The following is a 19,756-nucleotide window of genomic DNA, read 5'->3' as shown; positions in this document are numbered from 1 at the left end:
AGTGCTACCTCCTTTATTAGACTAGACAAAGACAGTAGCAAATTTAAAATCGAGAAAGGTGTTCGACAAGGAACCACAATATCTCCGAAGCTGTTTACTGCTGCCCTTGAGGACGCTTTCAGAAGATTAGACTGGTCGCAGAAAGGAGTCAATGTGAACGGAGAGTACCTAAACCATTTACGATTTGCAGATGACATTGTGGTCATAAGCCACGATCCCAAAGAATTAGAGGAAAATCTTAATCAGTTATGCACAGTTGTAAGGATTTTGGACTAAAGATGAATATGGCTAAAACAAAAGTAATGATGAACAAGTATGCCACGGAAAGGGAAATAATGATTGAAGGAGCAGTAATTAAAAAGGTGGAGTCATATACTTATCTGAGAAAAGTTATTAGCTGTAATAATGATAAATGGCTGGAAGTCAAGAGAAGAATAAATTTTGGATGGATAGCATTCAGGAAATAAAGTCACATACTGTAGAGCAATATCCCAGTTTGTCTGAAATGTAAAATAATGAATCAATGTATACTCCCCACTATGATGTGCGGAAATTTGCCTTTAGCCAGCGGGTGGTTGGTGGGTGGAACAGACTTCCATCCCTTGTCGTGGAAGTTGATAGCCTAAATAAGTTTAAGGCTCAGCTGGACAGGTATTTCGAACGAACAGAGGGGTGAAGTGGAAGTGGTTATTTTTATTTATTTATGTTACTTTTTTTTTTTTTTTTTTTTTTTTGGCTGATGCTGCATAAGCTTGCTTTCTTGCATCAAATGCCTCTACTAATGCTAATGCTAATGCTAATGACTTATGGAAGTGAAACTTGGGCACTCACCAAAAGAATGGAAGAGAAGCTGAGAACTACACAGCGAAGAATGGAACAAATTATATTGGGAATCAGACTGTTAGATAAGAAGAGAAACACATGGATTAGGCAGCAAACTCAAGTAAAGGACATGATGACAGATGGACTAAGAAAATAACAGAATGGTACCCAAGAGGAGCTAGAAGAAAACCTGGAAGGCAAAGGCGGAGATGGATAGATGAAATTCATGAGTTTTTGGTAGTAAATGGATGGCCAGTGCCCAAAACAGAAGGAACTGGAAAGTTGCTGGAGAGGCCTTCATCCTGCAGTGGATTGAAAATGGCTGATGATGATGATCAAGAACAAAGAGGATATTGATGCCATTGACACGACTGACAAATTAAAAGTACTTAAAAGTATTTTAAAACCAGATTTGAGAATAACAGAAGTATTAGAATATATTTTCGGAAATAATTTATGCACCACTTTTCCAAATGTAGTGGTTGCTCTAAGAATATTTCTTACATTGCCAGTGAGTGTAGCTACCAGGGAAAGATCGTTTTCCAAATTAAAAATAATTAAAAATTATCTTTGCAGTACAATATCCCAAGACAGATTGGATAATTTAGCACTAGTCTCGATAGAACACAATTTAGCCGAAACTTTAGATATGCACAATGTGATAAAGAAAATTTTTTTGGAACTGAAAGCTCAAAAGTTCCAATTTATTTAATATCTAGTCATTTTCACTAAAAAGGCCTCTGTGGTCATGAAATCTATCCATAATTGATGCCGCCAACTCTGACCAATTATAACTTTATAAACATAAATAAATAGAAGAAAATTACAGATACCAATAAATAAGTAAAATCAACTGTAAAATGTAGTATAATTTAAAATACCATAAATCATATGAATTCATATCAAATCATATAAACTTTTAAAAATACTATACATTAAAAGCGATAAACCCACACTACTGTAAAACAAGCTTTTGGCAGCATCTGCTGCATTTCTCAACATAAGTAGTGCTGCATCAGCAATTCATTAGAAAACACTAAGCCTGCGCATACTCCGTTTCCCATATATCAGCACCGGAAGTGGCATGGGGCTGTACGACCTTAAAACGCTCATCCCTATCCAGGATAACGGTCTCAAACCTTACATTAATCCTGCAACCCTTATCTCTATTCAAGCTATGATCACCCAAGGAACAAAACCTTAGGCTCTCCAGCCACTTCCGGTTCCAGAAACCCTCTACAACAGTAACCTTCTGTGGGACCAGTGACCCCTGCCCTTGAGGATCTTATTGTGTTTTGTATTGCCTGAGTGTAGTCACCAATGTTGTGCTGGGTAGCCAAGTGCTTGAAGGGTGCATCTTTTTAATTTTTTTTAGCAGATTCATCCTGTTCCCCAAGTTCTCATAATTTCATCAGAATGCTGATTTGGCACATAACCTCTTCATGCTTTTGGCCTTATCATAACCCATTACGGAAAGCTGCATAAAGGCTGCTAGCACAACAAGTATAATTGTTATTTGCAAGAGAACTGCTGTCATCAGTTCTCCCTCTATTGGGTCAATGCATTCCCACCAATTTGAGCTTTTTGCTTTTGCTCCTCTTGTTTGAGGCATGATTCCTGTATAAATTTAATTAAAAATTAAAATTACCATATGAATTAAAAAGTAAGAATATAGCAACACACATTATTACCAGATTATGTTATGAAATGTGTTCAGCTATTTCACTACCAAGCTATGAGATATATTTTTTGCTACCATATTATGTGTTATATTACACTATACAGCTATATTTGCAATGTTACTAACTTAATTTGATAGCCTTAGTCAAAACATTTGTAATAGTAATTACAAATGTTTTTACTGTGAAAAACAGCAAAATAAAAAAAAAATAATTAAAATAATACAAAATATCAACATAACACTGACAGTGGCAGCTGATTTCCCCTAACTTCAACCCCTGCGTTTAAGCAAATGTGGAGACCACATAAGAAACTCTTTTGGCTGATCTATCAAATAAACAGATAATTACACGCTGCTAATTTTAAACAAAAAGATAACAAAAATCCCATGATTTTTTTTTAAGTAATAAAATGTCAACTTAACACAGTTCAAATAATGGTGCCTAGTTGTAGTATTCTCCAACACAGATTATAACAGAATGTCTTAAGAGGTTATGCTCCCACCAATGGTATATAAATTTTCTTTGTAGCTCCACTCTTTTGATCAAGGTATCGATGTTCACTGCTGACTAGAGTGAATGGTGCAGACTATTACAACATGATTGGGACAATGGTGTTTCCTAATGCTGTTTTGTTATAGTTGTAGGGTTTGCTGCTTGACATTGCCTCAGTAACTAGTGAAATTTGTGATAGTATTCATACATTACAAGAACTACATAGATTGGTAAGGTGGAGAGGTGACTGTCTCAGAGCACCTCTTGCAAAAGGAACAGCACATTTAATTATAAATAAATATAAGGTCTGTTCAAAAAGTATTAGAATTAGCTTGTTTGGGATTGAGACAGCAGATTACACTTTGACAAGCATAATGTGTTTAGATATTCCTCACCATACTTCCATGTAATAAGCTGTTAACTTACTTACAGCAGTCTGTTTTCAGCTGATAACAAAGACGTGTTTCATATCTTGTATTTCAGAATGTTGGAGTGCACTGAACAATGTATGTTGTAAATTTTGTTTTGAAATTGGAAAAACAAGTGAAATATTTGATCTTTTTAAAATAGCATATGGGGATTGGGATTCTGGGCTGTGCGCAATTTGTTAACTGGTGCATTTGTTTCTAAGAGAATAGCGAGTCTTCCAAATTTTTCTAGCACAAAGGCCATGTTGCTAGTATTTTTTTTATTGTTAGGACATTTTTTCCATTACAAATGCATTCTAGAGATACAAACAATTAATAAAAGAATTCTATATTGAAGTTTTGAGACACCTTTGTGAAGCAGTTTTGGAAAAAAGACTGGAAAAGTTGAACTCCAAAGACTGATTACTTACTGATAATGTGGGATCACATTTGTTGCTACTTGTACAGAATTTTTTGGCCAAACACAAAATCACTGAATTCCAGCAATCTCTGTAATCATTAGATACAGCTCCATGTGACTTTTTATTTCAGGAAAAGACAATTGATTTGATGATGTACAAATAGAGTAATTTGATGGTTCAGCTTTCGAAGAGTTTGATTGTTTGTTATTTGTTTGTTATTTGGTTTTTAGGAGCATTAGCAACTAAGGCCATATTGCTCCGGGATATGTGGTGGTCATTCCCTGACCTTTCTGCATCCTCCATATTTGGTGGTGACGGGCTCGAACCCCGGTCTAATCAAGAAGCGTGTACTACGCACTGCTGCTCCTTCCCACCTGGCTACGGAGGGCGCCTCGAAGAGTTTGAAAGTGGCTTTGCAGAAGTACTTCCTAGAATGGGAAAAATTACTGGGCTAAGTTTCTCATCTCACATGGCTACTATGTTGAAAGTGATTAAGTTGCCTGCCCTGTAAATGCTTATTATTGCAATATCATAGTAGTCTGGATAGTTTATGAATAGATCTTGTACACCTGGTGCAGTCAGATCTGAAGTTGCCAGGGCAGGTCATGGGGTTTTGTCAATGATATATAGGAATTTTGCTAGCAGAGAAAAGGTGATTGTCCCTCTGTATAAGGCAATGGTCAGGCTATGCCTTGAGTACTGCGTACAGGTCTGGATTTTAGGAAGGATGTAGATTTGCTTGAGTGCATACAGAGAAGGGCAACAAGATTGGTGAGGGGAATGAAGGGATCCTCTTACCAAGAGAGGCTTAAGTTCTGCAAATTGCAGCAGCTGGAGACTAGGCACCTGCAAGGTGATCTGATTGAGGTGTATAAGGCCTTGAATGGTTTGAGCATGCTGAATTATGATGGGATTCTTCCACTTGTTCAGATTACGAACCTAATGGGGCATAAATTGAAATTGAGGAAAGACAAATGTAGAATAGATGTGCGGAAATTTGCCTTTAGCCAGCGGGTGGTTAATTGCTGGAACAAACTTCCATCTGTCGTTGTGGAAGTTAAATAGATTAAATAGGTTAAATAAATTTAAGGAGGAACTGGACAAACATTTAGAGGAAATTGTTTTGTAATTTTTTTTTTTTTTTTTGTCTGATGCTGCATAAGCTCATACACTTGCTTCCTTGCATCACATGCTACTACACTACTATTACTACTATAAAAGGGACCATATTTATATACAAGGCAGTAGAATGTCTACTCTTTGCCTGTTACTATATTAAATCGATTGATTTTTCTAGGGTAGTAACCAGTAATATCTGACTTTAATATGATGTTTATATACCAACTGTAGTCGAAAAAAAAAGTTATCTTAATTTCTGAATAACGTACTGTTAATTTCATTCTTCCCTTTGGACAAACATAGATGGAAATAAAGTTCTAGGACTGGTGCAATAAAAAGAACAAAACGTAAAGGAGCTCAAAGTGGGTTTTATTTTTAATTACACTTAATATAATGTTTCTAATGTTACACCATTCTAAAAGTTTCTGAAAAGAGTCAGCAAAGGCATCCAAAGTGATGGTTGATCTGTACAATGCCATGTTTTATCAGATATATCTTCACATCAAGTGTAGATGGGCTGGGGCATTGTTGTACAAGAAGAACCAGCTGCCCTTTTTCTTGAAATTGTGGCCTCACCTGGGAAATGTTCTTCAGTAGTCTACAAAGCACCTATATGTAAAATGAAGTATTGAAGTATTGACACTCTCTCTCTCCCCCCCCCCATTCAAATACAACTTCCTTGTGAATCATACCCTGTTTGTCAAAAAAAAAACACCCATGATCAGCATCATCTCAATCTTGGCTTTCTATGAATGAAACTTTTTGGGCCTTGGTGATGGTTTTTGAGGTCCACTGCATGCTCTCCCATTTCATCTTTGGGTCATACTGAAATATTATTATTATTATTATTAATATCCATATGATGCAAGGAAGCCTGAGGCTTATGCTGCACCAGGAAAAAAAAAAAGTTCCTGAGTAACCCTGAGAGAGAGAGAGTCAAAAGTAGAAGGGAATCACCAAGAAAGAGAAGAATGATGATATCCAGCTCAGGACCCTGGGTGTGCCATGCCCATACTCACCAGATGTGAGCCCCCGGGGTTATCCCCACCACTCATCTCCAGTGGCAATATGTTTGAGGAAATTAGATTGTCTTTACAAGTTTAGATGAAATCTTCACATGATGAAATTCATCATTGCTTCTGATCCGTTTAGCTGCACAGCACAAATTTTGCACAGACTTTCCTTTCCCTCTAAATCTTCATGCAGAATTTTACAAATTCTCTTCTTATTCATGTCCAAGTCATCAGCCATGATTCTGAGGGTCAAACAACGATATCTTACCACAATTTCTCTGAACTTTTAACTCTTCTCATTTTGAGAGGTTGACTTCATGCTCACTTCCTGGCTCATCGTGAACATCCTTATGTTCGTATTTGAACTGCATATACCATCCAAACACTGGTACAACTTCATGTTTCATCATCATAAATAGGTTTTAACATTTCATACATTTCTGTTGCTGATTTTACCAGTTTAAAGCAAAATTTTATATTTGTTTTTGTTGCTCTATTGCGGAATCATGACATGGAGCATTAACGGTGCTAATGTTTGGTTGTTACTTGCAACGTGTCAGCCTACTGGACAATCTTTTGACAATCTTGGAATAAGTTTAAACTACAAAATACCACTTCTGTTTATTGAGCTTGACTGCAACAGCACCATTTCAGGAACTTCATTACTACACCTCATATATAGATTTATAGTTTAAAAATATAGTTATCTGCATCCCTGAAATACTTAAAAATACATTCCCTTATTTTAATTCCAGCCTTCAGACAAACATGGAAGCAAAAAGAAGAAAAAAAAAAAAAAAAAAAAACTTTTACTGTATTTTTTTTTCTGTGTGAAGTATCACCTTGTAACTTCTGTTGCCAACAGTGCTTAGGGTGCTGAAGTTAATTTATACCACAAACTGTAATCAGATAGCTCTAAATCTGCATACTCAGTGTATGTCTGGTAGAAACGATAACCAGTGAAAAATAGCTTGAGTGTCGAAAACTAAACTCTTTTTTTTTTGTGGTCCTTTAATCTTGTTGTTCCCAGATTTGCAATTTATGTACATCTTTGGGAATGTGCCAGCAGATATTCTAGTATAATGTCCAATTATGTAAGGGATGCCATATTAAATAAATATATAATAAATATAAATATGACTCCCTCCCCTTAGGGATAGTCATATTTATATTTATTATATATTTATTTACCCCCCATCCCTCTCTTTCTCTCTTTGTGGCATTGAATCAAGAACACAAATTACAACTATGGATTTCAAACTATTCTATGGAGATCTAGGGTGAATATTGCATTCATTCAGAGCAAGCTCTCCTTGCCCTGAATTACTTCTATTGGTGTTGGGGGAGGACTGTCTTCAACTAGGAATTTGCTGACAACTTGGACAGTGTCTGCAGTCTATGGATAGGATCGCAGACACTGTCCTGCTTTTCTCATACAGTGTGTGGGATGGCCTCTGATGATGACAGCTAAGTTACCTCACCTTTCTTGTGGTTTCATGCAACTGACTGCCAGATTCTCCAGAAGTGGGATTTGCTGATAATTGGGAACTTCCTTTCCCTGCTGTGAGACTTACCTTTACTGACTCTATGAGGTAGTGGATTTTGCTGACACTTTGTGCACTCTCTCTTTCTCTCCTCTTCCTGGCATGGGACAAATGACTAGCTCTCTCCTCCTCCTCTATCTTTTGAAGGCTACTTTCTCAAACTACTCCTGGGAGGGAGCTAAATGGTGGTGGTGACAGGGATCATCTAGTAGCCTTCCAAATGATTGTAACTGACTGGTTGCTGATTGGCCAGTTACTTAACAACAAAATACCAAATAACATGCACAATTGAACATATACCCATATACAAGTTGCCCATACTTGACTGGCTTTGCAAAGTGCATCAGTCATTCATCAGTGCAAGAGTGAGCCTATGGATCTGAGGAAACCTTGGAAGCTGCATAGACAAATATATATTGCTTGTATCAATTGGCAGAATATTTAGGTGCAGACCTGATCCTAACAGCATAACATGAAAGATAAGTCTTGTGCTTCCATATTACTCATATATGTTATTCAGAATGGTTTGTTGAAAAGAACATCAGAAAAATATGAAGATTAAGTTTGGATGTATTTTTGAATTCCAATGCTTGATGAGCATCCTTCACTGAAACTTCTTGCGCAATCACCTCTTCTTCATCATTACCAATTTCAGGTTTCATTATATCTCAATGAGTTCCTCTTCATTTGTCCATATCCTGAAAGACACAATGTCTGCATTTACTTCTGCATAGTCTGCAAAACATGTTTCCCTCTAAATTTAGTCAATGACAAAAATTTCTCAACTATTATCAGACTGTTCATGATTAATAGAGGAAGAACATGTGAAGCTTCAATCGTTGTATCATTCGAGGTGACAAATCCAGCATGTTTAGGGCTCGCAATACCAGTCAAAATCTTAATACTGATATTTTGGTATTTTTAATTTATGAAACCGGGATACCAGTATTAATACTGGTACATTCCAAAAAAAACATTTTTTGCAATAAATTTTGATGACAATTAGTTGCAATTAAAGTAAGGAAAAAACAAATAATTACTTGAATTCACATTTTAAATCATACTTTTATTACAATAATAAATATTCTAGCATACAGTTATTCTAAAAACAAAAAAATAAGCATTCACATTACCTGTCTGAATAAAGTGAGCTTTTAAGAAACTCAATAGTGTTATTTAAACTGGATCTAATTTTGGTACATATTTAATTAGCAGCAGAAAACGTCCTTTTGGATTCTGTGCTGGTTGGTGTTTTGTACTGAAATAAGTCGTAGACGAGTTGCATCTTAACCCTCCCCCCTTATTCCTTCATCTTCAAAAAATCTTATTTCCTTTTTATCAAAAATAAAAAATATTTCCTTTTTGACTTTTTATGGCACTATATCCATATTAACGAAAGAAAGGGGCTGACAGTTAAGCTTGGTGAGGAAACCAAATCTAAATTGTGGGGGGGGGGGTATTTATTTATTTTTTAATTTTTATTTTTCTGTACCTTAGTATCGCCGTCAGTGGCCATTGTTATGATATTCGTAGAGCAGCTCCCCTCAAGCACTGAGCTCCACAGGCTAACTACTCCATTAAAAAATGAGAATTTCCAGGAGCTGAGGGATATCCTCCCACACATGAGTATATATATTATGTATCATATATATATATATATATATATATATATATTATATGTGAGCTGTCAGTTTCTCAAGAGCAATGACACAAATATAAAACAAAAGTCATTTTTCATACAAATCTACTTACAATCTAACAGGGATAAGGAGGTGATTATTCCCTTGGATAAGGCAATGGTCAGACCACACCTAGAGTACTGTATACAGGTCTGGAGGCCTCATTTCAAGAAGGATGTAGAGATGCTGGAACGAATACAGAGAAGGGCAATAAGATTAGTGAATGGAACAAAGGGGTGCTCTTACAAAGAAAGGCTTAAATTTTGCAAATTACAGTGTCTGGAGACTAGGCACCGGCGAGGTTTTTTTTTTTTTTTTTTGATTTGGTAGTTGTTGGCGCATCGGCTTCTGTGGCCATATTGCACCTCCCAAGGTTTTTGCAGTACTTTGATCCAAGCCCGAGGTGGGAATCGAACCCGCGACCTTTGGGCTGCCGGGCAGGTACTTTACCCACTCGGCTAGCCCGGTCGGCTAATCGGCGAGGTGATCTGATAGAGGTGTATAAAGCCTTGAATGGTTTGAGCATGCTCAATGCTGATGGGATTCTTCCTCTTGCTCAGAATAATCACCTGAGAGGGCATAAATTCAAATTGAGAAAAAGACAGATGTAGGATAGATGTGAGGAAATTTGTCTTTAGCCAGCGGGTGGTTGGTTGGTGGAATAGACTTCCATCCCTTGTCGTTTGTCGTGGAAGTTGATAGCCTAAATAAGTTTAAGGCTCAGCTGGACAGGTATTTCGAACAAACAGAGGGGTGAAGTGGAAGTGGTTATTTTTTATTTATTTATTTTATTTTATTTATTTATTTATTTTTTTTTTTTTTGGCTGATGCTGCATAAGCTTGCTTTCTTGCATCAAATGCCTCTACTAATGCTAATGCAATACATAACTGGTGTTCATTTACATATGATCTATTCATTTTTCTCATTTAATCTGTTAATACATTCCATCATTTCCATAAAATTTCTCTCAATTAACAATCTCAGCTCTCTCTACAGCTTCAAATACTAAACTAATTCAATCTTAATCACTTCCTCATATTTCTCTGAATCGTCAATATTAATTTTCTTCACAACAGCAATCCATAAGTCACTAACTTAATGCTAATAACTCAATGTAATCTCTCTTAATTTAGCAATATCAATTTTCTTTACAACTTCAACCAATAAACCAATTCAATATTAAACATTTCCTTATTTCTCATGTTTCCAAAACCACACAGTTCAGGAGACTTACCTTCCTTCTCTTTCACGGTGGGATTCCTTTGTGTGGGTTCCTTCCACGGAGTGCGGTGTTCTCTCTCTCTCTCTCTCTACTTAGTTGAACTCTGCATCTCTGCTGTATAGCTCTTCCAGTTCCAGTACTGTCTTATTTCGGGATTGCGAGAACAGTTCTCTGCTAATACTGAAGGAAATTACCACAGCAGTAGTAGAAGCCAGGGTACTACCTGACTGGCTTGTTATTCAACTCCCAGATTAACTTCTAGCACAGGAACATGCCCGGTGGAACCCTTCACTATACAGCTGGACACTCCCAGAACAGGATCCGAACTGAACCCAGAACTACCACTGGAAGTCTGCAATCCCTCTGAACAACAACCACAAACCCCTCTTTTGGTGTGAGCACCTTATTTATTTCCTTCTCATTTATTTATCCATTGAATTGATTGCAAGTTACAACTGCCCTTTGTACTACTTTTTTATACGCAAGCTTATGTGCAAACCCCAGAGGGGCTTGCACATAAGCTTGCGTATAAAAAAGTAATTTAAATCTGACCCAATCACGGCGTTATTTTTTAAACTCACTCTTCTTCTTTTGGTGGAAAAAACAGAATATTTTTCCCACACAACGAAACGCTTTCATCTTTTACCTCAAGATCACCTGTTCACAATACCTTTGAACTGCTCCATGCCGACACCCTTTCCCAATATGCACCAAGTGTCACATCCTCAAGTAGTGGTGTAATAGAGGGATTAAACTATTGTTCAGAAGCTTTTAATTTTAACCCTTCTGCACCTGCCATACCATTGTTCACCATATTCCTTAATTGCACTACCAGGCCTACTGCCACTAATAGAAATATTTCTGTAATGATGTTTTCATTATTCCTTAAATGCTTTACTTCCAGACACACTATACTTACTAAGAGAAATATATTTGTAAGATTTTATGTCTTACAGTCTCGTGATGTTTTCAGGTTTCTGTTGCATTTGTATTGTGTATAACAATCCCTCTGTTACAGATTCTGTGATATTAATGATTTATTGTTGTCGATTTTATAACCTTTATGTGAATTAATCATGGTAATTATTTTTTAAATTAGTACCGAAAAACTGATATTTTTGTATCAATACTGGGATTGAATACCGAAAAAAAATTACTGGGATCCTGGAATCTCGGTATTGTAAGCCCTAAGCATGTTTCAGTAGTTGGCAATCATGTATTCATCAATATTATCCTGTGTGCTGAAAACGTAAATACATAGTTTGAAGCACTTCGATATTACATTATATTTTGCTTTTTGAGACAACACAATGTTGTTTAATAGCATTCTTCAATAGTTTTCCGTAAAGAACTGGATTACCTTGATCAAGTGGCTGAAGAATTGCCATTTTAGATGGTAGTAAACAGTGATTGCATGTAGGCAATTCCACAATTTTCCACAAACAGTAAAATTTTTCTATTCTTCTACTTCATTGTAAGATTTAGGTCTCTGATCCATTCTTTATAGATTTTTGATGACATCCAACCATTTTAGTTACCCAATACATAATTGGCAATATCTTCAAACTTTTAATGCATTGGACTTCTGGGCTTTCCCAATGAGTAAGAGAGGAAGCTTATCTATGCCAGGCATTCTTGCCGCTAGGAAAATGGTAATCTGGTTTGCCTTTCTGCAACTACATTTCTCTTCTTTAAACGTAACGTGTTATCTTGTAGAAACTAAAAAAAAAAAAAAAAAAAAAAAAAACAGCACTGAAGATGTTGCTCAAGTGTATGTCAGCAAAACAATTTTTAAATGATTCTCCTTCCATTCCTTTGTAGTTTCAGCGTAGATGGCTATACTTTCAGCACATACTTTTTTGAAAGATAGCCTATGACCAGTTAAATTTTTGAACCATCCATTTTAAGACTTTTCACACCTTGTATGATGAATTAGCACATCAATGGATGTTAAATCATTGAAGAATCATTCTTAGAAATTGTATATGTGATCAGGTTGGTTGAAAATATTTATGATCATAATTTGGAATTGGAAACATTTACCTTCATCTCTCTTAAGTTTTGAAAACTAAAAATATTTGCATGAATATGTAACATTCATTTACGTATCTAAATGGTACACACTATCATAAGTGATGTTCAGTGGACTGAAATCATAAAACTTAACACACTTGTTTTTATACTCCAACCTATTCATCTGATGCACAAGTGATTCAGCCTTAGTTTTTAAAAGATTTCTGTCTGGGAACGTTTTTTGCATGAACTATTAATCATTCCAAGAGTACCTTTTCAAGATCTTGGATACCTTGCCATTCTTACTCCTATCCTATCCAATGTAGCAAATTTGTCTAAGCATTGTCTTTTTTTCAGTCTTTAAGAATGATGAACAGTATACTCTTACCCTATGAGTACACTCTTCACTAGTATACTCTTAGGGATGTCAGTCTTAGAATGCATACGATTATTTACAGCTTGTAAAATCTTAATTTTTGTCTGTGATTGGCAAAGCTTCTCACTTCTCAGGAGCCATATCAATAAACATATAGTCTATGCATACTGTATAATGAAATGTACTTCTAGTGAAAGTTAATTTCATTATGCCAATGAGTGTGAGAAATCAAGAGTGTTTTTTTGTGATCAGCCTGCAAGATAGTTGATGAATTCTTTCATTTAGAAATGTGAATATTGTAATAAAAAAAACAAAAAAAACCCAGAATAGTGATGATAATTTTTCTGTCATTATGCAGAATGTGTTCATCTTTCAACGTCATTATGACAAATTTAAAATAGCAGTAGGTTTATGAGAAGTAGGTTGACCTACAACATAGGTAACAAGTGCTGGGAAGTTAAAAAGAGGATTGCTATAAATATCTTAGACTCTAATAATGGACAAGAACATATGAAGTGAACTTAGTTTTTTAAAAAAATATTTTGACTTTTACTTTAATAAATATGCCTTGCTTCTCATGCTCCTCCTTTGCTCTTATGACCTTTTTTTCTCATTTTTTTTGCTGATGTCCTTCTAAATCTCTGTTTAACAAATCCGTGGCGTGTGATTGTCGTATAGCTCAACTCTAATAAAGATGGTTTTGTATTACTTCTTTAACTGTTGACTCCCTTTTATTCTGACACACAATTATACAGTTTACTCTTTGAACCTCCCTTGTGAATAGGAGAAATATTTTCACATCTCCTGTCTGTTGGGACTTTGCTGAAATCTATGGATATTCTTAGTATCCACAGATTCAGCTACTGCTCTTAATATAATTGGAAAATTCCATCAGCTCCAGGTACTTGTTCACTTTTAGCTGCTTTAGTTTCTCTTCCAGTTTCCTTTTGGTTACCATGCCCAAGGTTGTAAGTAATTTCCAGTCACTTTTTGCAGTTTTTGATTACCTCCTGGTCTTCCTTTTATCTGCCTTAATTGTAGTTGCACTTAGGAAGTGCAATATTAAACAACTTGAAATGCCTGCCATTTTTCTTCTTTTTATGTGCAATTTAACTATGGAATCAAATTAGTTATTTCAGCATTGTTGATAGTTTATTTATATGGATAATGTATTTATTGCGGTAGTATATTTAATTAATACATGTAGAACTTTTTTCTCCTCCTCAGGAGACACTCACTTGGGACTGGCATAGCTGGCCTAACAAATGCCCAACTTGCAGATCATTATGCAAATTGCATGAGGCTGTCTGCTGAAAATGTAAGTTGCCTTGTGTAGTTTTGATGAATTGAGTTGTTTTCATTACATCCCTTTATTTATCTGAATTTTCAGAACCTCATAGTTATATATTACAGAGAATATTTAAGTATAAAAATATCAGTATAACAGATAGAATATTTCAAATCAAGTGAACCAAATGCCAAACCATCTTATCTCGAATCCTTTTTGTATTGCTACATACAAACAATAAGTGATTGTTATATATATTGGGAAAGGGTCTGTCTCTTGTGAACTGATAGGTGAACTAGTTGTAAGGTGAAAAAAAGAGTAAAGCTTAAATTTTATTAATTTATTTATTCATCATTATTTTGCCATCGCCACACTGAGTGATATAAGTTTTGCAGAGCTGAATGCAGGCCTGTGTACATTATGACTATACAAACTGGTATTGTTTTATAGAGTCATTTGTATGTTTGTGAGATGGAAAATCCAGAATAATGCATGGGAAAACTCTGTATTTGTGAATGAAACCAGCTGAATGCAGCCGAAATGAGAAATCCTTTATAGATTTTCTCCTAGAGTCTACAGTATGAACTGAATACAGTCCTTTCCAGATGATCAAATTTTCTCTTACAAATGGATCTTGTGATCTCATTTTTACAAGTGAGATCACTGGATAGCTGATTTTTGTAACTGAAATCAGCATCCCTCTTCAACTGTGGATTTTTCAGCCATGGATTTGAGATAACATGGTTTTTGTATTTGTCAATTTTGTCAATTTTTTTATTATTATTATTATTTTTTTAATATATTTGCTTCACCTCAGTCTCGTTAAACAAGAGAACACTATAATTATTGTTCCTGTCTTCCATAGATCATGGGGCAGGTCTAATGGATATTGCAGAGGGAGAGGATTCATTTACACTACCCCACTTATTTCCAAACTTCTTAATTCTGTCATTAGAATCATGCCACACTCCCGAAGAGTGATTGCCATTGAATTAAGTGTAATATAACTAATCTTGCAGTATAGAAGGTCGCAGAACACAGTTTTGGAATCACTGCAGCACTGTTCTTCAGTGCATACTTGTCAGTACTGTACATATGCAGTTTTGTATGTTGATGTGTTGCTAGTTCTCTTTAGAGTTTTGGTTTTTGACCAACAGTCATGTTTTACTATGAAAAATTTTGGTACCCTCCCATAATGCTTTGAAAATTAATCACAGTATTGAATGAAGTTGTGATCCAAGAGGATAGTTAACATTTGTGCATATACAGTGAAACTTCTCCTAACGGACACCTCTCTTTAACGGATATCTCTCTACAATGGACATTTTCAAATTCCCCAACTCTCCTCTATTGGTTTTAACGTGTTTTCATCTTCTGTCTGGCGGACATTCTCTGTAACGGACGCGGACAGGCAATCTGCACTGTTTTGTTTAGATTAGCACTTAATTTGATCTCCCCATAACGGACAGCGGGTGAGCTCACGGCCCTTTTTCTAGGAATGTTTCTTCCACGTATTGCCTCAATCATGTGTTTATTTTCTATTTCCGATTCTCTGAATTTTATCAAGGTTTACTTCGCGGTTCTAAACCCTTTTTCAAGAATTTTAAGGCACGTGTAAAACTTCTGATGAATTCGGTGTGTGCAGGGGAGGGGATTTTTTCGGCCTTTTGTTTTTTGAGTTTCAATTTTCAGTTTTGTTCAGTGTCATGTGAAGTGCACAATGTTTTCTCGTAAACATTTAACTTTAAAAGATAAAGTCGAACTCATTAATGCGTATGATCGGCAAAAAAATAGTGTTCGCAATCTCGCTGCAAAATTCAAAATCGGGAAGACGCAGGTAAGCGACATCCTAAAGAAAAAAAAAAAATGAACTGCTCAAACAATTTTGGCAACACGTAAATGATCAGGTTCAAAAATCATTCCCGAAAACTGTTGGACTTCAAATTGACAATGTTACGTATGAGTGGTTTTTGTCGCCAACGTGCTAAAAAAATTCCCATTAATGGGCCTATTATTAGGGAAAAGGCTTTGGAGGTTGCGAAATCTATGGGAGTAAATGAGTTCAAAGCGTCTGTGTGACGGGTAGACAAGTTCAAAACTCGGCATAAAATTTCTTGGAAAACCGTAAGTGGTGAAGGTGGATCTGTTGATACTGGGGTTGTAACAGAGTGGACCGTCAAATTGGAAGATTTATGTTGTGATTTTGAAGCTAAGGATATTTTTTTATTTATTTATTTTTTTAAATGAAAACCCCAAACACGAAAGGTATCAAGACCTATAGTACTTAGTACTGTGCATGGGTTGAAGGAGAAGTATGGGGGGAGGGGGATGCTTTGAAACTTTGCTCTAGAGACTAAACATGGGTTTCACCACTTAAAGCCTCCAATAAGCAAAGTGGTGGCATTTCACTGGTTGATGAAAGTTACAACTGTGACGAGGCGCATTATAGCCAAAGTAGCTTATGTGCCATCAAACCCCCATATTAACAACAACTGTGACGAAACAAGGTTGTTTTTTAAAGCTCTTCTTGAAAAAACAGAGTCTAAAAAACAAAAAGTGCCAGGGCGGAAAAATTTTTAAGGAACGCTTGACTGTACTATTGTGTACAAATATGCTGGGAGACTTTGAACAATTTCTTGTTATAGGAAAACCACAAAATCCTCGTTGTTTCAAGGGCATAAAGTTGAATTTTTTGAATGTTGACTGGAAGTCTAATAAAAAAGCGTAGATGACACGAGATATCATGAGCGAATGGATGAGTCACTTTAACCAAAACATAATTCGTCAAAACAGAAAAATTATTTTTTTCATGGATAATGCTGCATCTCACCTGCACATTGAATTGTCCAACATTCAAATCGTTTTTCTGCCACAAAACACATCTGCAGAGTGTCAGCCCTTGGATCAAGAGATAATAAAAAATTTTAAACTTCTCTACAGAAAACGTGTTTTAAGACATCTCATTGCAAACATGAACGATGTAATATGTGCGAGTGACCTTGCAAAGAAACTCGGCATCCTAGATGCGATTCAGTGGATTTCCTCTTCAGTAAACGCAATTAGAAAACAAAGTGTCGTGAACTGTTTTGTAAAGTCTGGCTTCTCAAACGCGAAAATTGAAGTTGTGAACAGCAATGTGGAGCATCAAGAAGATTGTTATTTTTGTTATTTGGTTTTTAGGAGCATTAACAACTAAGGCCATATTTCTCCGGGATATGCGGTGGTTATTCTCTGACCTTTCCACATCCTCCGTATTTGGTGCTGACGGGCTCGAACCCTGGTCTAATCAAGAAGCGTGTGCAACGTACTGCTGCTCCTTCCCACCTGGCTACGGAGGTGCCTCACCCATCAAGAAGAACAAGAACTTCAACATCTATGTACAATACTTCTGCTACAAGTGACCCTGGCTACAAAGATATAGACTCGAACCTCACTACAGAAGATGGTGCTCTAGATATCAACAACATTATCATCGATATTTTTCAAGAAGTTCCTCATGAGGATGTAGAAATGGAAGGAGGTCATTCTGTCGAAGAACATATTAACGACGAACCACCGATGAAAATAGAAGAAGCGCTCATACAAATCAATCGTTTAAAAATGTTTTTCGCCGCTGAAGAAGATACCGAAGGACTTTCGATGGTTTCTTCACTCCAAACAAATGTTGAAAACAAAATTATCAGCCGGAAGAAGGTGCAGAAGAAAATAAGTGATTACTGTATGTATTTTTCTTAAGATAAAGTCATAATATGCATAGCACAATTGTATGTATATTATTTACAAAAATATTGTGCAAAATCTGTATATAATTTAATTTAATTTTACATTAAACGTTTAATGATTTTTCTTTCTTTCTTTTTTTTTTTCTCCCTCAGACTTCTTGTTAGCGGACACTTCTCTCTAATGGACACATTCTCATTCCCCATGGCTGTCCGTTAAAGGGAAGTTTCACTGTATGTATATCTTGTTCCGTAACCTTGTTCTTATCTTCTTTTTTTTTCTTTTTCCCCCTTATTGTACTGTTTGCTTATCATCACTTATACATTGTATAAATGGAAAATGAAGTTTACAGTGTTTTTTTTTTTTTAATACTATTTTATTGCCATATTTATTGCTCTTCCTCTAATCCTTTTCTGTAGGACTGTAGTCCTACCAATTGTAGTTTTGCAAAATGCAGTACTTTTCAGGATTGCATTCCCTTGTATTTGGCAAGGGATTCCTGCATAACTACTTACAATTAAGTGGGGTTAAAAAGCAGATAAATGCCTTCTATACATTTACCATATGTTTTTTAAGTTATTATATGTTATCTACCATTCAAAGTTTTGTTTTAATTCACTTGTTAGCAGAAAAATTGAATTCTGATAGGGGCACTGAATATCATATCCTTTAATTGCATATAGCAAAGTTCATATGAATAGTCATCATTGAATTTTCCCCCTAATGAAGAGATGTTAGCATCATAAAAATAAATTATACAGTGGGGTGCCCACCTATTGTAGTCATGTTGAATTTACATAAATTGATAACTTTAAACATGTTTGCTGTTTCTAATGCCCGGAACCTCAAAAGGCACTATAAGTCAATGTATGAGTGGGGTAAAAGTAAAGGCACGTGAAATTAACTGCTTGATTGTATCGGCACTGATTGAACTCTGGGATATCTAATATTCTAGAGTTCAATATCCCGGAATGTAGTCAGAGATAGTTTTTTTACATGGAATGAACTTTTGATAAAATTTTGAGTCTGGTTTTGATTTACAGCTCTGCCTAAAAGTAAGTTTGCTTTTAGCCACGAATAATAGACTTTGTTACTTTTCAACCATTATTTAAGAAATTTCAGAATTTGATTTCTCAGAATTTCAAAAATACAGCACATTGAATGCATCCTCTCAAATGCAGGTGAAGTAAAGGCGTTAAGCAGCTAAATGTGGGGAATATTTTTTTTCTTTTTGATGAAATGAAAAAAGCTATTTATCTTACAAATCTGTATATACAATATAGTATTGTATACATTATATACAATACTATACAGCATAGTATGTATAGTATTGTATTATCTATATAGTATCGGTGTAAATACACCATAGTTAACCCATATATTTGAACTATGTATGTAGCGTAGAGGGCATCGTTTTAATTGTATCTCATAATGTGGTTGCCTTCACAACGAGATAGCTACTATTGCATTACTTCAAATAAATAACGCTTCTCTAGTAGGGAAGACTACTGTTATTTATTTTCTGGGCGGTACCACCATCCAGACGATCGTTTCGAAGCTGTGCGGCTTCATCATCAGTGGGCGGGCAGGTACCCAGGTAATACAACAAGCCATCACAGTTGCGAAGTTATATCCACATTATGAGAGATGCTAAAAGGGTGTGGTGGTAATGTAATTGGAAAATTAAATGCACAGGGCATAATCCTTATGGGTTTTGATAATTAACTATATAGTATCGGTGTAAATACACCATAGTTAACCCATATATTTGAACTACGTATGTAGCGTAGAGGGCATCGTTTTAATTGTATCTCATAATGTGGTTGCCTTCACAACGAGATAGCTACTATTGCATTACTTCAAATAAATAACGCTTCTCTAGTAGAGAAGACTACTGTCATTTATTTTCAGCGAAAATATTTATTTGCATTATTTATTTATTTATTTATGAAATTA

The 19,756-nt window shown here is 35.7% G+C and overlaps 1 protein-coding gene across 1 annotated transcript in view; it reads left to right on the top strand.

Moving 5' to 3' along the window:
- Window positions 1–19,756, top strand: part of barr (non-SMC condensin I complex subunit H) — a 462,459-nt gene that overhangs the window by 105,161 nt on the left and 337,542 nt on the right. Inside the window, exon 3 of the mRNA XM_090374633.1 lies at window positions 14,020–14,110. Within this exon, the coding sequence (XP_090230759.1) occupies window positions 14,020–14,110 (91 nt within the window). The remainder of the gene's footprint in view (window positions 1–14,019; window positions 14,111–19,756) is intronic.

The sequence above is a fragment of the Mastigoproctus giganteus genome, chromosome 5 (assembly GCF_048544385.1).
Source record: "Mastigoproctus giganteus isolate SK-2022 chromosome 5, ASM4854438v1, whole genome shotgun sequence".
Lineage (NCBI taxonomy): Eukaryota > Metazoa > Arthropoda > Arachnida > Uropygi > Thelyphonidae > Mastigoproctus > Mastigoproctus giganteus.
The sequence above is the reverse complement of the archived record's forward strand: the minus strand, read 5'-3'. Positions and strand labels throughout refer to the sequence as shown.